The 21,635-nt window shown below is 30.1% G+C and overlaps 3 protein-coding genes across 3 annotated transcripts; 1 reads left to right on the forward strand and 2 right to left on the reverse strand.

Moving 5' to 3' along the window:
• The first annotated feature begins 861 nt into the window (after positions 1–861).
• Positions 862–5,506, forward strand: LOC145745581 (uncharacterized). Its single transcript, XM_082563697.1, has 5 exons — positions 862–1,085; positions 2,315–2,402; positions 2,736–2,872; positions 3,436–3,561; positions 3,731–5,506. Exons 1-5 carry the CDS (start codon positions 966–968, stop codon positions 5,282–5,284), a joined length of 2,025 nt encoding a protein of 674 aa, XP_082419823.1. The 5' UTR covers positions 862–965; the 3' UTR covers positions 5,285–5,506.
• A 354-nt stretch (positions 5,507–5,860) lies between these two features.
• Positions 5,861–6,852, reverse strand: LOC145745716 (carbohydrate deacetylase-like). Its single transcript, XM_082563868.1, has one exon. The coding sequence runs from the start codon at positions 6,850–6,852 to the stop codon at positions 5,986–5,988; it is 867 nt and encodes a 288-aa protein (XP_082419994.1). The 3' UTR covers positions 5,861–5,985.
• Positions 6,853–7,202: 350 nt separating this feature from the next.
• On the reverse strand, positions 7,203–17,533 carry LOC145744735 (rab3 GTPase-activating protein non-catalytic subunit-like). The gene is given in 31 exon segments (XM_082562669.1): positions 7,203–7,774; positions 8,015–8,173; positions 8,262–8,321; positions 8,397–8,522; positions 8,669–8,834; positions 8,997–9,171; positions 9,277–9,391; positions 9,619–9,795; positions 10,052–10,161; positions 10,324–10,440; positions 10,587–10,641; positions 10,753–10,913; positions 11,002–11,062; positions 11,665–11,894; positions 12,020–12,169; positions 12,270–12,372; positions 12,461–12,574; positions 12,836–12,960; positions 13,395–13,544; positions 13,729–13,805; positions 13,895–14,038; positions 14,207–14,390; positions 14,602–14,773; positions 15,055–15,201; positions 15,382–15,629; positions 15,941–16,139; positions 16,387–16,510; positions 16,589–16,649; positions 16,794–16,926; positions 17,040–17,107; positions 17,401–17,533. Coding segments are annotated over 31 exon segments (4,140 nt in total). The 5' UTR covers positions 17,483–17,533; the 3' UTR covers positions 7,203–7,627.
• Between the last annotated feature and the right edge of the window lie 4,102 nt (positions 17,534–21,635).

Below are 21,635 nucleotides of genomic sequence, written 5' to 3' on the forward strand. Positions count from 1 at the left end.
TGAATGCAATCCGCCACAGACATTTTTATTTTTATCACAAATGAATACCTATGCTGGTTTATATGTATTGATTTTGTAATTATTGTTATTATTTTTGTGCCGAATCCTTTATGTAATAATATTTATATTAAAGAAAAACAACATCAGTTACGCAACGAAATTTCGATTAATTTAAATTACAGTTAAGTTCGTGTAATTGCTTTTAATTTGTATGTTTTAAGTTTAAATATTCTTGGAAATCAATTATTTATTTTGGGAGTCAAAATTTTGCAGAATTTCGACTACGAATTCTTTAAATTAATCTCGCAAACTTAACCGGAATTTGTCAACAAATTAACGACTTATTTTTCGAGCAAAATATTTTTAACGTTACAATTTTTAACGTTACATATTCAAGGAATTGTATCATTTAGTCGAATATTTTAAAGGTATTTTAGGCCTAAATAGTCTCGGGTAATTAGCAATAAAAATGGTAAAAATCAGCGCCGTGAAATTGTCTAAATATTCAACAACAGAAAAATTGTTAATTTCGCCAACGAAATGACGAAAAATGTGAAATGCTCGCTCGCTTTTTTTAGAACATCTCGAAAAAGGCAGCCTACGTCAACCTTACCACTCTGAGAGATAGTTACACAGCATGTTTAGGAATTCGTGCCTTTATTGTTATTTTAGTCGAAACTTCGGTACACAGGTAGACAAGTGTAGCATTTAGGGCTAAATTATAGTTATTACCGGTTTAACTCAAGATTTATTGGACTTGCATTGGTATTTCGAAATAGATAGAAATCTTTATATCAATAAAAATTATCACAAGTGCAAGCAAAATCGTATTAATATCTTTCATTATTTTATTAAGGCAAATTAAACAGTTTGTAAAAAATAGGGAACAATTTATAGTAATGGCCAAAAACTTTGGTTTAATTTGATTCGGACAAGTTAAACTTGTAAACTAGTTCAACTTGAAGATGGGGCTTTCAAAGATGGCCATGCTAGACCGTTCAATGTTGAGTTTTGTCGATCCGCTGGGTCCAAAACAAATAATAGACCGACAGTCATTAGTTGAACTACCTTCAGGATTTCTAAAGGTGATATTTGTTAAGTTCTATTATGCATTTTCGCTCATGTGTTAAGGGTCAGACGCGTATTGATCCAAAGAAATATCTTGCACAACACTATTAAAAATTGTTGTCGTTTTAAACACTTAAAATCCAGGATCTTATATCATTAACCGCTTTTAAAGTACGCCCCATAACATATACGTCATTTTATATACGTCGTTTAGGTTTTAAATTATTTAAAACACAGAGCATTTTTCTCCTATATATAGTGCTGATTAGATTTCGATACCTTATTAAAAATGTCTATTATTACCTTGTGACTTATAATATTGATTACATTTAAATTTTGAGTGTTGTTAGTTCAATTTCGAAGTTCGTGGGATATAATCCCATGACGCGACATCTATGCTTTGCTATTTTTATGCATAGGTGGTTTGCAGATCATTATCATTTATTGTCACAGTATAAGCTTGCACAGTTCGAAAAACATGTTTTATTCATGATATAGAACAACCGAAAAAAAAACACATTTCTCTAAACGGTTTTAAATTTATGTAATTGCTGTGTGATTGATTTTTCGTGACCTTTACAAAATTAAAAAATAAATCTAACTTGTTTAAATTATAATAACATCACAGTTCAAATGAAATGAAATTAAAGGTTTATTTTTAACAACAACTAGTGGTAAATTAAACATTTTTTGGGCAATATAATTAGGCCTAAAAGCTGTTAAATTAGGTTTTATTTTAAGGCCCATTCCTAGTAAATTTGTGAAGTTATTTAAGCATTCAGAAACGTTATTGCAGGCTTTTAGAGTGTAAATTATTTATGGGTTTAAAATTTAACTTTTTTATGTCAAAATCGATGAAATAGCTATAAAAAATGCATTAGAAGCTGAAAAGTGGTTTTATTAAATAAAATTAATTTATTTAAGTAAATATTGGTTTTAAATTTAAGGTAATTTAAAAAGAATTTGACAAGTCATTTCATCTTTTAAATCTAATTTTCCTTTTTTTGAATAATTTAAATTTAATTTTTTTAACTTAACTTATTTTACAAAAATCAATATTTAAATTAATTTTGCATATGTGTAAAAATATCAATGGTTAAACCCCGGGTTTATAATGTTACCTAATGCAGTTTTTGTATGCTAATTAACGACAAGCAAACACGGCCCCGAAAATCCCCTTACCGCTTTACAAGAGCAAAAAATTTTTCTCTATTTTCTGCTTGAATAATCTTTTGTTTTTTTATAGGTTAAAATTTCGAAGGAGTCAAATAAATTTCTAGTCGAAATTCTAGACTTTAAAAACGATGTGAAATCGCACGAAAAGTTAAATATACGTGAGTAGAAATTTTAGGGTTAATTGATTCAACTTTTCGAAATTAATCTGATATTTTAACAACCCAAAAATATTTATATATGTTGCATACCAAGTAATGTTTACAGAAGTCTAATCTTTTATAAACATATAAACATTACTTTGTTATAGGGCCACACTTGAAATTATAACTTAATAAATTTAACGACTAATTAATTAGACCTTAATTTGTTAAATTAGCTTTAAATTACAATATTTTAAACAAAACATATAAACCCTGCTGTCCATACGACATATATTGTACTATTACATTGCATTTTTTGTGATATTTTTTATGAAATTTTTTTTTACTTAGAACTGTCATCCAAATCCTATCTTGCGATCGGGGATTTATTAATAGAGGGCAGAGAAAATGGAGATTCGACGATTTACGAGTTTGATTCGCTTAACTTGAACACAAAACGAAATAGAGAAATAACAACTGTATTACAAGTGAGTTAACTTGTCAAATAAAATGCATTAAATAAAGCAAGCTTACAGTATAAATATTATCAAATAAACCCAATTAGAAGCCAAGTAACAACCAATACGTAAAAATCCATTTTTTCTAGTTTTTATGTGGCCACAATAAGCAAAAAATCGAACATTTTTTTGTATATATCTTTATCCTCGATGTGGGAAAGTCGAATGCGCGACTTAAACATAGAGTAACATAAGTTACTCCGACCCAGTCTCGAGTTGCCTGTGGCAGTTTAGGATATTATAAATAGTAATTGCCCGGTAATTATGCTGCTGATTAAGTGCTGGCTCAGCGAAAGTTTATACCCGTTATAGCGCCTTACTAAACGGCGCTACAGCATGAGATCAGTGGGGATTGAACCCACGACCTCATGGATTATTTGAACATTTTGCACCTTTAAGCTGACTTGACTCCATAACTTTCCGTGAAAATTTCAATCTCAAAAAATAAAATATATTGATATATAATTTAGAATTTAGTTTTTAGACAAGAAAATTAATTAAACCAAATACCGTTACGCTTTTTTAACTTTCAGATGTGTATTTATGTTTGGCCGAATGCTTACAAGAACAAAATATTCATGGGACTTGTTCATATCGCGATCGACGAACTTTTTGAGAAGTCGAAAGCCAAGGACAAAGAAATTAATGCCTGGTATAAGGTATAAGAGATTTTCGATTATGTATTCGATTGTTACTTTATCCACTCAAGAAAATAAAGTATAATTTAGTAATATGTTATGTTTAAATGTTGTATTTAGCAGTCAAGTTGTTTAAACATTGGTATATTAATTTTTTTATGTTTGGTTGAAAATAGATTTGTTTTTTTAGATTTTTCCAAGATCAGCTTTTATTGCGGGCTGTCCAATTGCTGACGTCACTCCCCACTGCATAAGCGACCAATTTCCATCGATAACCACAATTAAAAAATCTAAAACTTGCCCCAGTCTAAAAATATCTGCAAAAAAAGCCACAGAAAACTCGCTTAAATTACCAAAATCCCCGAAAAAACAAATGTTTGCTAAGCGAGTGAATACAGTGAGGATGACGCAGTCGTTTTTGAAACTCGTGCAACGTCGGAAGAGCGAGATTCCTCCTTCCAGAATCCCCGTCGTCGGAGTAGATTTTGGAGTTAACTCCCTCTCCACCTCTTCCGTAGATGTCGGATACGGGACGAGTAGCAGCAGCTCCGGACCTACAACAGCTCCTCCTCAATCGATCCGAATGATGGGTGCAAGAAGATCAACTCTTCCCGGAAAGATTTTCCGGAGGTTTTCAATGATAACTACCCAGAACTTTAAAGACAAAAGTCGTCGCAATTCAAGTTGGGGTGGAACAGGGAAATCCCCATTACGTCAGTTTAGAAGGACAGAAGAAGTCGTAGCCCCCGAGTCTCCGTGGTTTGAAACACCGGATTCGAGCAAACAAAAAGAACATAGCCCAAAAAAACAAGTTTTTACATTTCCAGAGCTAAATTTTAGCCCAAAAATTTCACCCCGAAGCAGTGAAACTATCAGCGAAGCTTCAAACGAGCATTTAAAAGATTTACCGAAGCAGAAAAGCGTCGAACTTTCTAACGAATATAAGGTGCTTCCCCCGATCCGATCAAGCAGTGTTTCCGTCGTAAAAACGGCGAAAATTGTGACAGCTTTTCAGCGTAAATCAAAAAGCGCGACGGTGCAAAACAAGGAACACAAAGGAACCCTTAAACTGCTCGGTCGATCGTCGATTCTTAAATTTAACATGCAATCTTCGAAAGAAACCAATGCAGTTGACAATTGCAATGATAATGTATACGACGTGCTTTTATCTTTGAAAACTCTACCCGCTAAGTCTGAAAAAACATCGAATTCCGGTAGCTCAAGTGGCAGCGCCGTTTCAGTTAACATCACGACAGCTGAAATTCAACCTTCAACTACAGATGTAAGCCCGATTTCTTCAGAAATATCCATGGATAAAAATAAAAACTTCAAAGTCATGAATAAATTACAGCCTAAGAAAGAGAATTCAACACCAAAGGTTACGATTCAAAGTGGAAATCAAAATAGGAATAATAACACTCAGATTCCGAAGCAATTTAACAAGAGGCTTCGCTATTCCTTGTCACATAAGCGAAGCACTTTACTGAACAATAAAAATTCGTCAATCGAGTCATCTACGTCATCTTCAGACCGCGGGAATACGTCATCATTCGATCAAGACAACGTCTCGATGACGGATCAAATTCTAGAGAATTCTTTAACGAAAAACGACTTGATTCAAATAAAAACTGTAAAACAAATACTTTTACCAGTTACCCAATGCGAGAGCGACGATGAATATTTAACATGTGATGAACTGATGGCGTCGTTTGAAAACTTAACTGTTTGCGATAAAAAAATTTAATAAAATTCAGTATTCGCGATGTTTTAGTAATTTTTCTTTTATTTAAAGTGTTACTTGGTTGTTTTTTTGCCAATATTGTCAGTTTTTAAAGAAAAAGAAAATGTGTTTACACGAAAAATTTATTTAACCGATTTTTCCAAAGTTTTTAAATTCCTATCATATATGATCTTCATCAATTATATTGTTTTATTATTTTAAAGTTTCAATACATTTACACTTCATATAAAAGTGATTTATTTCTATTTAATATTTTTATGTTTATTAATGGCTAAGTCAGTGTTTTTGACAGTTAAAGGACTTTGTACTGGAGTATAAATAGTGTTAAAAAACATGCACTAGCCTTACGTTAACAACTGTTAAGATATTAATTAACTAAACAGATGTAAATAATTTTGTTTTTATTGAAATTTAAATTCAATAATTTGTTGAAATTTAAATTCAATAATTTGTTAAAATTTATTAAGGCAATTATAATTACATAAATATAGAAACTTAATAATTGGATAAAAAAATCATACTTAAGAAGACATTTTTAATTATAAATATATATTTTATTGGAAACCTAACGGAGGTAAATTAAAACTAAAACTGCATAGATTATAACTATATTTATATATTGTTCTAAAAGGTAATTTAAAAATTAAAAAGTGCAACAAAAAATTAAAATATATAATCTTAAAATGCAACAAAAAAATCTAATATCAATTCCACTGAGTTATAATTTCTTTTGATTTATAAAATTGCAACAATTTTGTTCTTGTAAGTACATTAAGTTCGTGTTCTCTGTCACTTGATAAGGAAAACTGGTCCGCAAATTTTTCACCCATAAACCCATCGGTATTTAAATCACTTACATATCCAGGGTGGGTCATTATTTCACAAGTGTTATTATCAACAAACACTTCATTTAAAATGTTCTGTAGTTTAGACACCATCATAGCAGACCCCATAAGGTTAAGTCCAATAAAGCTGTCCATCCAATATAGATCATAGTTTTGGAAGATTGAAGCTGCTTTTTTGGAGGCGTTAACTACTGTTTCATGAAAAAGTTGCCGCTTTAAAGCAATTTTACCATTGTCTATAGATGATAAATGTTCGACTGGCAATCTTGTGTTTCTAATTCCATAATTGGATAGAGTTTTAGCAAAAACATCAGCCACAGAAGGGCAGATATGGACATGATGGTGGCCATCAACTCTTTCAGGTATGGTACCCATTTGATTTTGAAACCATTTTATTTGAGCATTTAACTCAATTTTAACATGGTCTGGGTTAATTAATTCATTTTTCCAAAATTCATACTTGCCTAAAAATGTTCCATCTTTATTTAACAATGATAAAACATCATTAGGTTTTGACAACGGGTAGCCTTCAGTAATATTGAAATGTAATCCAAGAGGTAATCCATGTTTTTTAGCCAGGCTTACAGCAGATAAACTGTGTTTGCAATTAGGCAGTAAAGAAGCAATGCTGATAGCTCCTTTTTTGAAGCATTCAATTATTCCATGATTTCGATTTTTACCATAACCAAAATCATCAGCAACTATACATAACCTCCTACTAGCCATTAAAACACTAAACACAAACCAAAAACAATTGAAATATTTAACAAACAATTATTATTTTATATCTACTGCAATATGACATTACTTTTAACACAAACAGATATCATATCCGTTATTCGCTTTTAATACTACTTCCTGTATTATGACAGATGATTTATTTTATGATTAATATTTAACGTGCATGGCTGATATAGTAGATATGTAAAAAGCAACAGAAAATGGCCCTGAAAATACAAACCTAACCTATCCTAAATTGGAAGACTTAAATTATTCATTAATTTATTTAGCAGCAACAGAAAGGTTTTAAGCACGTAAAATTAAACTTTTATTGCACCAAAATATATATCATTTTCTAACAAACTAGTAAAGTATTATATTCCATCATTTAAACACTTAAAAGACCATATTTTATCATTTTAAATCACATTTTTCTCTAAAAAATCGTTTAGTATTTATAAAAAAAAACCTTAAGTATTGTCGGTCATCATAACACACCAAAAATCGTTGTTTTGTAATAAGGTAAGTGACGTATTTATGTCAACAGCCATGGTGGAACCCTAACTTAAACACGTCACCAAAATGTTTAATTATCGTTAATAATTTACCTTTTATTATAAAGCACAAACTTTAAATTACTTGGATTTTAATATTACCCTAATTTAACCCCTAAAAACCTATAGCTGGCTTTATACATTTAGCAAGTTTAATTTTAATGGGAAAAAATTAAATATCTTTAAGAAGCAATAGTTTATCTTTTTCTAAACTATATATAATCATTTTAATTCGAAAGAGAAGAAACAATTTCCACTAAACACAAAGCAATTGAATATTGGGCATGATCTTCAGGAAGCATAGAAGCAACAACTCTTGTTAGAAATATTGTGTCCTCGATGTTTACATCAGGTTTGGGGATTTGATTTGGGTCCTAGTTAATGGATTAGTTGATTTATAGTTCTTTGAATTATAGAAATACTTTAAATGCCCAACTCTTACAAATGGACACATAGTATTACAAGGACATCAACAGTTTAGATTTTTAGTACACCATATTAACTTAGAAATTTATAAATCCCTTATACGCCAAAAATAAACACACAATTTTAGACACATTTAATTAAAAATATAACGATAATATTTAGTCTCGTAAATACAAACTTATACTAACATGAGCTTTAATCCAAGAACTTAATGTAGTTGGCATTTGAGACATTAAAATAATTCCATCATCAGGGCAAACATTAAGGAAATAATGTGATAAACGTTGTCCTAAGACAACTAATAAGCGGGATGCCATTAAGTCAGAATCATTCACACTTTTCAGTGCCTGAATTATTTAATATTTTGTTAGAGGTTTTCAGTGCGTTTCAATTAATTCTGTTATTTAGTAACAAAATATAATATGGTAAGTTTACCTCATGGCCAAGTAAATCCAATCCATTCCTAAATAGTTCATCAACATACTGGATTTGAACCTTGACAATAAAATATGTATTTTTAAAAAAATCATATCCAAGTATAAATAAATATAAAATTTTTTTAATATTTACCAAGCTTTCATCTACTTGGAATTCAGCAGCCATATGAATTGTATTCAAAATCCAATTATAATAATCTTCATTTGTGGTTGACATTCCCATTTTAGATACAACAGCAGTTATAAGTTTATCAAAAAACTAAAATATTTAAATTTTAATAGCAGAACAACTTAAGAAAGGGTAAAATTATAAAAAAGTGCCTTTTTGTTAACATAAACTGTACAGGCAGTTTTTAAAAACAAAATTAAATATAAAAAACGAAAATTAACTTAAATTTAGTCTACCTGTTTTCTGTGGGTCATTATTTTGTTCTCCACAATGTCTTGTGTGTTTAATACTTGCTGATTATCACATATATCCATGGATAAATAAGATATTGAATCATGATCAAATAATTGGGTTAAAGGTTTTACTTTACTAAGGGAGAACTTGACAATCCCATGAACAATACTAAAAATTTTATTTGTATATTTTTAAAGTGCATTTTACACCTAATACTTTTTAAACAATTAAAATTGAAATAAAGAATATCAACAAGAATATTCCATAAATTTTTAAAGCAAAACAATAATAAAAAAAATGTCTAAAGTTTAGAATTGTTACAGTACTTACAATAGTAAATGTAGGAAATATTGTACAAGCAAATAGTTTGCCGTAGCTTGAGATTTACCAAGCTCAACAATTGATTCTTTTCCTGTCACATCTTTCCAAGTATCTTCAACTAACAAGTTGGATTCGTACATTTTCTCATAACCTGTTAACAAAATATTAATATTAACATGAGATTCTGGGCTCCTTACTGCTTACATATTGCAATATAGAACCATTTAGATAACCTATACATAACTAAATATGTATATATATCACACAATAAAACAATTGATATTTGTACCTGTATCTATAGAAGGTTTAGGAAATTGATCTGGATCAGCGTTAGAAATAATCTGAAACATTTTCTGGCAATTTCCACAAAATTTCGGCATCGAATTTTCACTAATTTCAACCTCCTAAAAATATAAAAATATTGTTAAAATTGGTATGTTAAATTACACCTATATTTAAGTGTTATAAAAAGATAGTGACACATCAAATAAACATTGTCTTTAAAGTACTTTACACTTGTTAAACTTAGGACTCTAAAAAAAACAATAAAAGGTCATTAATGTATTAACTAAATTAGAGACATATGTGTTCTAAAGTATTAAAGTTAATATAATTAACAATATTTTTTTACCTTTCTACATAATCTATCCTTGGGTGACTTCCCAACCTTATCAATCAACTTCACCAATGCCAGAAATCTTTTCTTGATAAACATATTCCAAGCCATAACAGCTAAACCATGTTGTAAATGTGGATCACATGATATTAAACTTAGGTGGGATAACGCCTTCTCAAAGTTCTCAACAACCTAAATTTAAAAAAAATTGAATTTAAAGAATTAATTTGCGAGAATAAAAAAAATTTGAAGTTAAAGTTGTAAATAAAAGTTATATTGTAGCAACTTATTATACAAAAAAATGCGTGGTGTATAGGTGAATTATAACCATATTACGACAAATAAAATCCCAACCATAGAGCAATGAATCAACTATTTTTTATAATGTTGTTTACCATTTTAAGATTATGTTATGCAAACATTTTAGTTGTTAAATAATGACACTTACCAAGCAGTCTTTATTCCAGGTAACAATTGCTTCCCAGAAACAATGAGAATGAAAAACATTCGCTGATAAACTTATCGGTAATCTTTCAAATAAATCTTTCTCAATACAATCTAAAAAGAATAAAATATTATCCAAATGCACATTCTAAAGATTAATGAAGTTCGACCACATGGTTTAATTTCTACTGTTGGTATATTAAATGTTTTTAGATAAAACAAATTGTTAATTAGTCAAAACAATGCGAAAAAAGTGGTGAAATTTGTAAATTTTACCTTTTAACAACTCTTGTTTGTCAGTGAATTCATTTTCAAGTTTTTCATTAGGATTAAAAATATGAAGTGAAACATCAGATCTACAACTTGTAGTTGCCATTAACTCAGCTATGTAACCTATACAAAACATAAAATATTTATATCTGGGCCAAGGAACTAAACTAGAATGTAGTATAACACTGTTTTACTTACGATATAAATATTAAAATGCAAGATATTTACTTTATACAAAGATACAGAAAGTTAAATAATTTAATATATACCTGATCCGTTCGATTGTAGGTCCAATACACTAACACTTTCAATCATTTTGTCCATCTAAACAAGCATTCACACATAAAATAAAACTGTTAAATATATTATTGTATATCAAAATTGATTGTGTCATTTGCATTTTGAAAATTCTTAAATTATAAATGAACTAAAAACTACTTAAGTAAATGTTAGAAAAAGATTGTAACTCACTGTTGAGCATTGATTTCCAAGTGAGATTGCAACATTGATCAACAAACAATCCTCAAGTTGCAGAACCACAAACTTCCATCTCTCGATATCAACCCACAGGGTTTCCCAATCTTTTCTGGATATTTCTAAAAAAAATTGACATTTTCAAATTTAATATTTTACAAAAAAATTATGTTTTTGTAAAATAATAAGTATAAGACAGTTTATATTTACCTTCACTAGTAGATTCTTCATCTATTTCCATATTATCATCACTTTTATTAATTTCCTCTTTCTTTAAAAAAAAAAAATTTTATACACATATAAGATAATCATTATTTTTTTTTTATAAAAGTAATTTTTTAGGTGCAAATTTAAATTAACTTTTTGGAATTTGTCAAAATTTCTACATTGCGTAATGTATTCAAATATATTATTTATCAATATAATATATTTATCAAGTATTCATATATATATAATTCATAAAAATAGTATTTGTACAGTATTTATAAATGCAATAAACAACATCGATAACCGGCAGCGTGGTGTAGTGGTAAGAGCACTTGCTACACCACCCATGAGGTCTTGGGTTCAATCCCCACTGATCTTATGCTGTAGCACCCTTGAGTAAGGCGCTATAAACGGTATGAACTCTTGCTGAGCCAGCGCTTAATCAGCAGCATAATTACAAGGCAATTATAGTCTCTATAATATCCCAAACTGCCACAGGCAACTCGAGACTGGGTCGGAATAACTTATGTTACTCTATGTTTAAGTCGTGCATTCGACTTTCCCACATCGAGGATAAAATATATACAAAAAAAAAAAAAAACATAAATAATCTTTCAAATCATATTTGCTTTATTTTATCTTGTAAATATTAGGATTCTCCATTACCTTTGATTCTCTTTTATTAAACTCAACTGCTACTCCTCTACATGTCAAAGCTATAACATAAGATGTCAAAACATTTCTGGATGGAACACAAACTTCACCCCTCACCCACTCCCACCAGTGGGACAGTCCCTGTGGGGCATCCTCTTGTGCAACATCACCGACGTAGCAACTTTTGTTTTCACTAAGTGCGACGATGAATTGCTGAAGATGTTCAACATTTTTTGAGACATCTAAACATTACAAGTTTAGAAAAATAAATTAATTGTGATCGGGCTTTATTAGTTTACATATAAAAGAGTTTTAAACAAAAAAAATGCTGTTTATTTGAAAAAAAACATTGACGACAATGACTTACTTTTTAGAGCAATGTTTTCGTTGTCTTGGAAGCTTTCAAAAACCAATTTTAATATTTCCTTATCACTAACATCTACATGTTTGTTAATCTCAGTTAAAATATCCAGAGGATTGATTGAACCAAACAAAGAAGAATGAAAAAGAAAATTTCCTATTTTTAAAAATAAATAAAAGTTTTTTAATTAAGGTAAATAAAAGTTTTTTAATTAAGGTAACAACCTTTTGATCAATATATTATTTTTTACATTTACCCAATTTTGAACGATTTGTACCATTTTCAATGATAGAACATTTTCCATTCTCGTTAAATTTAAAACATGGCAAAAAATTTACAATTTCAATTGAAACCGAATCCTAAAAATTAAAAATTATTTAACTATATGACATATAAGTAAGGCATAAAGTCACTTTACATTTTTAATAAATAACATTTTTAACATACCTGAAAAGTAATATTGGGAAGGGCATGTGAATTTTTGTAAGATTCAAATAAAAGTTTAACTTTGTCCCAATTATCTTGCGTTATATTCAACAATTCACACATTTTTGTATCATCCTGAATATAAATATAATAATGTCACAAAAAGTGTATAAAATAATAACTTATATAAAATAATATAACAAAGTCTAATACCATAAAGCCTATATTAATCTGGTTTTAGAAATGAATTCTAATTTACACTTGCACTAAAGATTAATTCTAGCATTAATTAGCCAATAACAAATTAATTTAAAAATTGTAATCTTATACTACATACTTAATATAACACCATATACTGATTTATGTTTTTAAACAGTATTTGAAATCTATATTAACCAGTTTAGTGTTGTCTACGTTAGTAAATTGTTTGTTGATTTCACACACAGAGTCGTACAGGTTGACCAAGGTTAGTTGGGATTTAAGATATTCAACAAAATTTAATTCTTCTTTCTTATTGCTACCTATATATGAAAATAATAAAAATAAATACACATTTTATCAAACATTTATTTATTTTTTTTCATATATATTTGTCCTCAATGTGGGAAGGTGGACCTCATGACTTAAACATAGAGTAACAACTGTTACTCCGACCCAGTCCTGAGTTGACTTTGGCAGTTTGGATATTATAGATTATAATTGCCTAATAATTATGCTGCTGATTAAGTGCTGGCTCAGAAGTTTCTTACTGTTTATAGCACCTCACTCAAGGGCGCTACAACATGAAAGTAGTGGGGATTAAACCCACAACCTCACGTAGTGTAGCAAGTGTTCCATTGTTAAACAAAAGATAAATTACGTAACTTTAAAAATAATTTTTTAAGTATGTTAAACTTTTAAAAAAATTCAATTTTCTAAAGTTTTTAAAATAGTTGAACTTAAAACAATCCACAACCTCTCTGGTTAAGTTTTTCAAGAGTTTGCTCCAAACATAATCGACACAAATCTCTTCCACTCCTCCTAGATTGCAGGATCTTCTCAATTCCTTGTTTCTGTACAGAGCACATCATCATTTCACCCAACAACTTCGTTATTTCAATATCATCTAAATACACAAAAACTGGTTTAATTGTTAATTAACATTGAATTTAAAATAAAATTATTATTTACATGTTTTTTTTAACTATTTACAAAGATTTTTTGTGTTGCTATATAAAAAGAGCAATAATAGGCATAAATATTAAATATAATTTGATTAATTAAACTGTTTTATAAGGAATATATTTAACCTCTTTTTTTGGCATGAATGAGTTGATTAACGTTTCTTAGAAGATGAATATCTCTTGCTTTGCTACTATTTGTATCGCTAAAAATATTTAAAAATAAGCAATTTGTTACTTAAAATAAAAGTTAAAAGCAATAAAAGCAAAAAAGCAATAAGTTAAATAATTTTACCTCAGTGTTAAATGAAATGGCACCAAAATATCTTTAATTTTTCCATCAGCCTCCACTATACAACACTGGACCCTGTTCTTTAATATTCCACCTTTTTCTGTCACATTATTTAAACCAAGAATCCCAAATTGAGGGCTCAGAAGCCTAAAAAATCAAAATATATCGCAATTTTATCAAAAAAACTTCAAGCATCTTTCATTACCCCTACCCAGTGCAAGCTGGTGGCATTCCTTTAATTATAGGCCCTATACAAAAAACAGAAGCCCATGCACTTATTTAGTGACAAAAAATTAACTTTGAATTTTTGCTGACCTTGCATTTTTGCTGATATTAAAAGCTCCAACCCTTGGTCCATTAATACACGACCAAATCTCCACTATCCCTCGTCTTGGAGCGTATATACATAGAAATAATGCAACAAGTTTGGTGTGGCCTCGTGATTGTTTTCTTGTATCATCTGTGGTTTGAATAAACCCAACTTGTGCATCTCTATAACCTAATGTAAAAAAAATGTTAATTTAAAACCTAATTTATAAAATAATAGCCAAGAAAATCTGCAAATTTAATCAAGATAAAAAAATGCTTTAAGTCTTATATTTACAGTTGAACATAATTTTCCAAGCATTAAATGAAACTTTAACACATTTTTTACAAATTTATATTATAATTAACAAATAAAATATCATTTTATTACAATCTCATTTCACCTTTCCACATTCTTACAACATAACCCTTCGTCAGATCAATGAGCAAAACTCGACCAAAACTATCGGTTGTTGCTGCCAACCAGTTCGTACCTGGAGCTAATTTGATTTTGTTACCATGACGACCAATGTCTGGAAAGCCATAAGTCATGTCTAATGGTGTTCCTGCTTCTATCTGTTAAAAGTAATTTACTTCTATTAATGCCCAACCCAATTATGTATGTCTAATTTTTAAGCCTTTGAAACATATTAAACTGCTCTTTGTGATGCATGAGCAAATTAGCATGGACAAATATTTGTCGCAACCATATTATTACAGTTGAAAATTCAGCCTGTAGAGCATGCAATTTTTTAATATTTCAATATATCTATTTGAATAAATGTATTTATGTTAAAATGCAGCTTAAACTACAATGCACTCATTTAGTATTAACATTAAATTTAAATATTATTAACCTTCGGCTCTTGTTTCTTGTTTGATTCTTCAGGTTGTTGACCCTGTGAACCCCAGTTCAACCAACCACTTGCTGCATGGTACAACGCTGTCTTAAACTTGTTTGCCACCTCCAATGCAACATGGGATAAGAAGGGAGTAGAACTTCCCTAAAAATAACAGAATAGTTGCATTATACTTTGGTATAATAGTGTTCAAAGTTCATTAATTTACAGCATAAGTCCCTGGGGTTTCCCTTGCTTCCATTCTGTAGCACTTTTAAGATAGGTTCTAGTGTTACTCGATTAACATTAAAAATAAATAATGAAAGCGTATCATGTTAAAATTACCTCTATAGCGAGATAGAACCCAACGAAAGGTCCAGCACCACAAGTAACATATTGAGAGATAGCAGGAGGGTTGGTGGTTATCTCAGTGTTAAAACCGCCGTGGATTGAAGCTGAATGCATTTGCTCAAATGGGGTTGGAACATTAACTCCTGTACTGACATGAGATGTGATGTTATCTTGTCTCATTAATTTCCATTTTTTATAGGACAAGGGTGGGGGTGAGATTTGTGTTGTACCACTTGCTGTTGCTAACATAAAATATAAAAATAAAATTAAAATTTCAAATTAGGAATAAAATGGTAATCATTGAATGGCAAATGTATTGTATTATAGCTAATAGAATAATTCCTATTTTTAAAGCGACATATGTATAAAGTTTTACATGCTAAATTATAAACTTAAATTAAAAAAACAATTTTTAAGCCAAATAAACTATACATAAATAAAACAAAACAAGTATATATATAGAGAAGTATAATTACAGGTATATGTACTATGTCAACAGTCGGTTGTAATTAAAAATAATTATAAAAAGGTTAAACTTTTAATGCAATCATACCAGCAGCCAATTTATTCCTGCATGCCCTTAAGGTTTGAAATAAACTAAATCCATCCAAGATCACCAGAGCATCTTTGTACAACAATGTCACCTCTTCTTTCTGGTCTGCTACCTGGTGTTTTGTTGAATGTAATGTACAACAACTCAACTCGAGAACTGCTGACTCATGAAAGGCTTGGGATATTAACAAGTCACCATTCTAAACCAAATATATAAATAAATTTTAAAGTAAATTTTGTTTTAAAATTTGTTAAAATTCTAAACTTTATAACTAGTTTTATCATTTTTTGTAAGAAAACTTTTCTTTGAAATTATATAATCAAGTTTTGTAGCCATACTAACTACAGTACAGGAGTTTATATGTAAAAAAAAATATCATTCCTAACAGTGCACTCAATTAAATTACAAAATTAGACATCATAAGTTTGCAAGAAAGCCCAATATACCTCTGTGTACAATCTAATATATCCAGAAGCTAGACCCACAACCACACATGTCCAATCTGAACAACCATACGATGATTTTTTGAGGGAGACAAGGGGCAAGCATAAAACTTCAGTTATACTTTCACTGTCAAATATTTTATTATTATTTGTTGTGCAGTTGAAAATCAATATAATTTAACTTTAAATTTTACTACAAACTTACACATTTTCCCCTTCTTCTGTTAAAACTCCTTTCCAACATGATTTCAAATTCCCTGATTTAACTAATTTCAAAAACAAATATTTATTTAAAAAAAAAAAGACAAACAATTACTTAAAAATATTCTAATACATAAAAGCCTATAAATAAGTATTTAATTAGATTTAAAAAATAAATAAAATAAATATTATAAACTTTAAAAAAATACCATTTAAGAAAGCAATTCTGTCTTGATAAGCAATGCACATATGATCAAGTAAAGGAGAGATTGAAACAATACATTTCTCTATCCAACCATGTTCATTATTATCCACTTCTTCTGTTGCTTCATTAATTAGTTCCTTAAAAATTATTTGGATTTACCATGTTATTTAAAGCAATGTTTTTTTTCCAGTAAACATACAAAAAATGAAATAAAACTTATTAAACATTGTGAAAAATATGATTATTTTACCTCAATTTTTGCATCATCTTCCACTTCCCAATCTCCCCATTGTTCCTCTTCCCAAGAAACTTCTTTTTCTGTTAAAAATTAATTAACAAATTTTTAAAATTATGACCTTTTTATAATTAAAAAATGGCTTCTCATTTTGTTATAAATAAAAGTTGTATACCTTCAGTCTGACAGTATAAACTATATAAATACATATATAGATTGCTATAAATTAATATAATACTTAAGTTAGAGCAACTTTAAATTAATAATTTTACTTATTTATTAAACTATTTAATTGTATTTCCAAAAATAAATTAGCGAAAGTAAAATTTTAAAATATTTTTCAACCTTAGCTTAAAATAAATTCCCGTCCACCTACCTTTGTTTGTTTCGAACAAAAACTCTTTAACATCTTGGATATTTGATATAGAAATAAGTTGTTTAATTTTGCAGGAAGACATTCAATTAATCTTTAATTTAATTATGTATCAAAACCATTACCTAATATTAGCGAACGTCAACAATAATAAAAAATATCCGCTACAGCGAAAGTAGTAACTTTTTTTTATAAGATAAGTACTTTCATAATAATATATTTTTTATTTAAAGCCAACTTACAAAATTTATCAATACAAAATACTTATACTATATACTTAAAAATAAAATCCTAATTTAAACAAAATACTTAATTTGCCAGATATTTTTGTCAAAAATGCTGTTTTATATCCCAATTTTGGTGTTATTTTCTTATTTCATTTACCTAATAACTTATATTTAAATAATATGTATGTACTAATAGAATTAACCACTACTTTATCTGTAATAAAAAACATTTATTACATAAACATAAAACTTACTTAAATAGCAATAAAAGTACATTACATTTGCGGTTAAACATCACAATAACAATGTCGAAAAAGTACATTAACATTTGTACTACAATACAGTAAAAATGACGGTAAAGATACAATAAATAAATTTTGCAGTGCATTAAAAAGCATTTTTGCACAGACAAAATGTCACAGCGGCCCGAAGGCAAATCCATAAGTCTTTAGGGCGTACCCTTTGTACTCCTTTATTCAAAGTGAGTAAAGCCTCTGTAGAAGCGTGTTGTCTGCTCTTTTGGCTTGTAATCAAAGTCGTTAAGAAAAGCTTTAATTAAATCCTCGATCATGCTTTCTTCTCCTTCCATCATGTCTTCTTCCAGCCTATCCTGGGCTTCGTAATCGCTAATATCACGGAGTGTAAGAACATCACTGTTTTTGGCAGATTTAGCATCTTTAAATATGGGCACAAAATTCGGCTGTTGTACTTGGAAAAATATATCAAAGGATCCAATCTTGATGATGCCATTCGGATAATTCTTTAGCTTAAACACAAGGGTACGTTGTCTAATCTCGCTGTAGTAACGAACTTTCGCTTTTTGCTTTTCCATCTCAGCATCTAATTTGGCTAAGTTTGCATCTTTGCTGTTGTGTGTAGTTAGCATAACTGACACAGTTGACATTTTTCCTTGTAGACATTTAACCAACTCGGTCCCAGTTGCCGAATTCTTCTTCTTGCAATTTAGCATCTTTATTTCATTTGGCAAAGTGGTATCATCCCTTTTACAAGCTACCAAGTCGGCTAAACTGCAAGCTGGGCGGGGGGAGAAGCTAGCGCAGTAAACCCTTGCAGCTAGTCGGGATAAAAGATATATTGGAGCATTCATTTGTTCTGGAATTGTAGAGAACACTTTGCTAACCGAGTTCTTTGATTCGAAATCTCCTGAACCAAATTCTTTTGCAATTTGAGAGTTACGAAAGGTTAAGTACTCAAAAGTAGGTGGAACAGCGCTTAAGGCTTCAGCTAATTCTTTCGTTGCAACTTCTACAATTTTGTCATTAGGAAGATCATCCATATAGCAAGGCAAAGTGCTTGCGGTTAAGAATTCAGTCGAAAACGAAGGGTCGTGAGGCAAGACCCCTGAATTCTCACCAAATACCAAAGTATTTGATGCAGATTGAATTGTTTCTTTAATCGTACTCATTTCTTCTTCATCATCAGAAGACGGGAGACTCAAGTTCACTGAATCAAAACTAGGAAGAGTCTCATCCAAAGGAAACCCAGAGTTATCTAAATCTGGAATTTCGAAGTTAACAGCCAGAGGGGCAAACAAGTTCGGAACTGGAACAAATGAGGCAATAGAGCTTGAAGCTACACGCGGCGTTGAAGTTAAGGCAAGACGAAAAGAATCTAAATTTAAACTTGGTAATTCTGGAACCAAGCGAGGGGAGACCAAAGCCGAACGGGGTGAACCCAAAACCAGACGGGGTGAACCCAAGACCAAACGGGGTGAACCCAAGGCCAGACGGGAAGAGTCCAAAGTAAAACGGGGTGAACCCAAGACCAAACGGGGTGAACCAATGCTGTCACGCGGGGTCAAATCCAAGCAAGGCGTGCCCAAAGGCACAGCCTCTGAAACCTCACGGGAAACGTCCAAAGGCATACGAGGCGATTCCAAAGCCAAACGTGGGGTCAAATCTAAACAAGAAGAGCCCAAAACCAGAGTAGAAACATCCAAAGCCTTAACCGAGTCAAAAGTATATCGAGGAGTGCCAAGAGCCAAGCGTGGAGTAATTAAAGCTAAACGTGCTGAGTCCAAAGTGAAACGGGGCGACTGCTCTTGAGAATTACCGAAATAACCATCAAGACCCGAAACTTTGTTCAACACAGCTTCACCAACAGGTAAACAAGCGGCATCTTCAGAATCAAGGACTTTACGCGGAGAAATCAGAGCTAAACGTGAAGAGTCCAAAGCAAAACGGGGCGACTGCTCCTGAGAATTACCTAAGTAACCATCAAGACCCGAAGCTTTGTTCAACACGCCTTCGCTAACTGATCCACGAACGGTATCTTCTTCATCCTCGGTCAATCCTGACAAATCCAACTTAGGAAGAATTATTATTTCTGGGCGGCACTCTGGAATTGGTTTGATATCAACAATATGGAAGGTGGAAGTTTCGAAACAAGCCTTTCTTGGTTTCTTGGCCTTTCCATCAAATTTTACCTTGAAAATAAAATAAATTTATTATTTTTAAGCGCTTTTTTTAATAAACTTTCATATGTAATTAATAAAAATACAGTTTTTACATTATTTAATGATAAATTATGTTGTTTTTAAGCTTTTTAAAAATATCAACTTACCGGTTTCAAAACCTTAGGCTTGGAGATTCTCACGAAGAAAAATCTTCGAACAAACTTCGATTGGGCAATTCTATAACAAAAAATATTTAATTAAATACTAAGTTATTTATAAAATATTTACCATATTTTATATCTAACAGCACACCGTTGCCCAATTTTAATCAATTTATGAGCGACCTTATGTTATATTTTAAGAGTGTTTATGATATGAGCTAATAAAAAAGTTTAAAAAATATAAAACTGACCTCCAAAGAGAGATTCCCAAAACAGCAATCAGTAGTTGAATTTCTAACACTAGAAACACAGCGTTGATAAACAACTCCTGATAATCCACTTTAGGAGCAGGCGGCTCCGACCTAAAAGTCGTCGAAAAATAAGCATACGATGTATCCTTGAAGCATTCAAACGACTGGCAGTCAAAAAAACTCAATGGTTTCTCTTCTTTTTTCCATCCAAAAAACTCTTTCAGCAAGCTGAACTGGTTTGCAAGTAACATGGAATCCATGGTTCTTTACAAAATAACTATTTGCAGGTTGACAACGTCAAATAGCAACTATTATACCAACAGCGAAAAACGCAAGCGCTTTCCACAATGCAGATAAAATAATGAGGACAAAAAATCAGGAAAAAATTTACTTAACTTTTTGTTCTATGACGTCACAGCGCGATGGATCTAACAATGGAAAAAATATTAAAAATACAAAATTTTAATTTTTAGGGGAATAAAATGTATTTAATTTTAGGTTTATTTTTATATTAGCTTAATATTTTTAATATTTACACTATTTTAATATACTGTATTTGCAATTTTTAGTGGAGGCTATAAATTAAAGGACATATAACCCGATGTACAATAACTTTAACTATAGCCTATAGACAAAACATCATCAAAACTTACTTAAACATAAAAAATAAATAAATAAAAAGATGTTCTAAACACCCTTACTTTATTGAATGTAGACGCTGTACTATATAGCATATAGTTATAATTAATTCTTAGAATCTATTAGTATACATAAACTAAAAAAGAAAATGCTAAATTTGAGAATACAACTTAAAAATCAAGCTAAAGAAATTTGTTTAAAGATAGATAACAAACAATATAAATGTTTATGTAATATAAAAATGTATATGTATACAGTCAATGTCAAAACATAATTGTTTACTAACCAAAAGTAATAAATAAACGCGTACAATTATGTTAATGTTTCGAAGAAAAACTTGTGTACTTTACAGCATTATATGACCTTTTAACCATAATAAAAAAACCGATAATTGAATGATTGACAGCTACTATAACAAAAATACTTTAAAACTAGTATATAAAGAATAAAGCTTGTATAAAATTGCTTAGTTTTAGACTGAAGGTATTTTAGTAGTACAAAAAGTTAATGCAAAATGCGATTCAGTTTTTTTTCGTTTGCTTGT

This window comes from Corella eumyota, chromosome 3 (assembly GCF_963082875.1).
Source record: "Corella eumyota chromosome 3, kaCorEumy4.1, whole genome shotgun sequence".
Classification (NCBI taxonomy): domain Eukaryota; kingdom Metazoa; phylum Chordata; class Ascidiacea; order Phlebobranchia; family Corellidae; genus Corella; species Corella eumyota.